This window comes from Mastomys coucha, unplaced genomic scaffold (assembly GCF_008632895.1).
Source record: "Mastomys coucha isolate ucsf_1 unplaced genomic scaffold, UCSF_Mcou_1 pScaffold1, whole genome shotgun sequence".
Classification (NCBI taxonomy): Eukaryota; Metazoa; Chordata; class Mammalia; order Rodentia; family Muridae; genus Mastomys; species Mastomys coucha.
The window spans coordinates 77,927,448-77,928,775 of record NW_022196891.1 but is presented as its reverse complement, the minus strand read 5'-3'; the positions used below and the strand labels follow the sequence as shown (position 1 = coordinate 77,928,775).

At 50.5% G+C, this 1,328-nt stretch overlaps 1 protein-coding gene across 1 annotated transcript in view; it reads left to right on the top strand.

Annotated features, from left to right (window-relative positions):
* Ephx1 (epoxide hydrolase 1) overlaps nucleotides 1–1,328 on the top strand; it is a 45,967-nt gene that overhangs the window by 24,615 nt on the left and 20,024 nt on the right. Inside the window, exon 4 of the mRNA XM_031379382.1 lies at nucleotides 788–896. Coding sequence (XP_031235242.1) covers nucleotides 788–896 — 109 coding nt within the window. The remainder of the gene's footprint in view (nucleotides 1–787; nucleotides 897–1,328) is intronic.

Here is a 1,328-nt window from a genome sequence, read left to right as displayed (position 1 = left end):
CACTGTGGAGCCTCCCACAGTTCCCACGGTAGCTCCACGCCCACAGCAAGGACAGCTCCGGATCACAATAGCACTTTATAAAGTCAGGCTTTCTTTCCAGTTGTGATGCAGGTGTTCATGCTATGACTAAAAGTGTAAAAAGTCCATAATACAGCAGAGAGAAGTCAGTCTCTGGCTCTCCTACCTTCCAGCCGCACTCCCCAGAAGAGCTTGTCGGCATTGTCCCTTACACATGTTGTAAATGCAGGTCGAAATGTCCCAGACACAGTTGATGGCCTCCTTCAGGACCTGAATAGTCCGTCCTTTCATTCCCCTAACTAGAGATCCTAGGGAGCAGTTGCCTGTCCTTATCCTTCAGGGACTGAAGTCACACAGCATGGACTCTGTGTTCTTGCTCCGTTTACTCAACTTGGTTCTTGTGAGGTTTCTGTACTGTTATTCCTGCCATGCATGATTTGTAGTTCTGGTCATGGTACCTAGAGCCTCAGGAATACTATACAAACACTGCCCCCTGCTGGTTCAATGACTAAAACATGGGTACATCAATACTTATTTGGAGCCATTTATCCTATTTTTTACCAATATACTGCCCATAAAGACTTTATCCCGTGAGATTATGGAAAATAGTGATCTCCACTTGCTATATGAAGCTACTCAGGCCAAGGCTCCAGACATAGGGTGCACAGCTGGACCTGATGCCCCTCTTTGGCACCCACACACCTCTCTCTTGGAGTCACATACCCTCTGGGGCCAGGCTTGAATCCCTCCTGTGCTCCTACCCATGCAGGCTGTGCTCTGAATGACTCTCCCGTGGGCCTGGCTGCCTACATCTTAGAGAAGTTCTCCACCTGGACCAACCCAGAATACCGTGAACTGGAGGATGGAGGCCTAGAGAGGTGAGGCCCCACATTTCTGTCACACGTGATTCCCAGGCTCTGCCTCTCTTTGCCTGGGGTCTATCCCTGTCTCCAGGCATCCCATGGGGAAGCCAGCAAGCTTCTTCAGTGCTTGGCTTGTCCACCTCCTACTCCATGGCTGATGGAGTTCTGTGTAGGGGATGAGGAAGCTGAGGCAAGAAAAGGCCTGTGATTGTTCAGCACCATAATTGGTGATCAGACAAAATATGTGTGCCAGGAAGTCCCCACACAGCAAACACCCTTTCTGGCAGAATAGCTGAGCCCTATCACTTGGGCCCCAGACAGCTGTGAGTTCTGTGGAGAGCGATGGGAGAGGACAGATCTACGAGAGTGCATTGGTGTGAGGGCGACTGCTGTGTCCTCTGACACAATGCTGTGTCACAGGAGCTTAGTCTGATGCCAAGCTCCTTT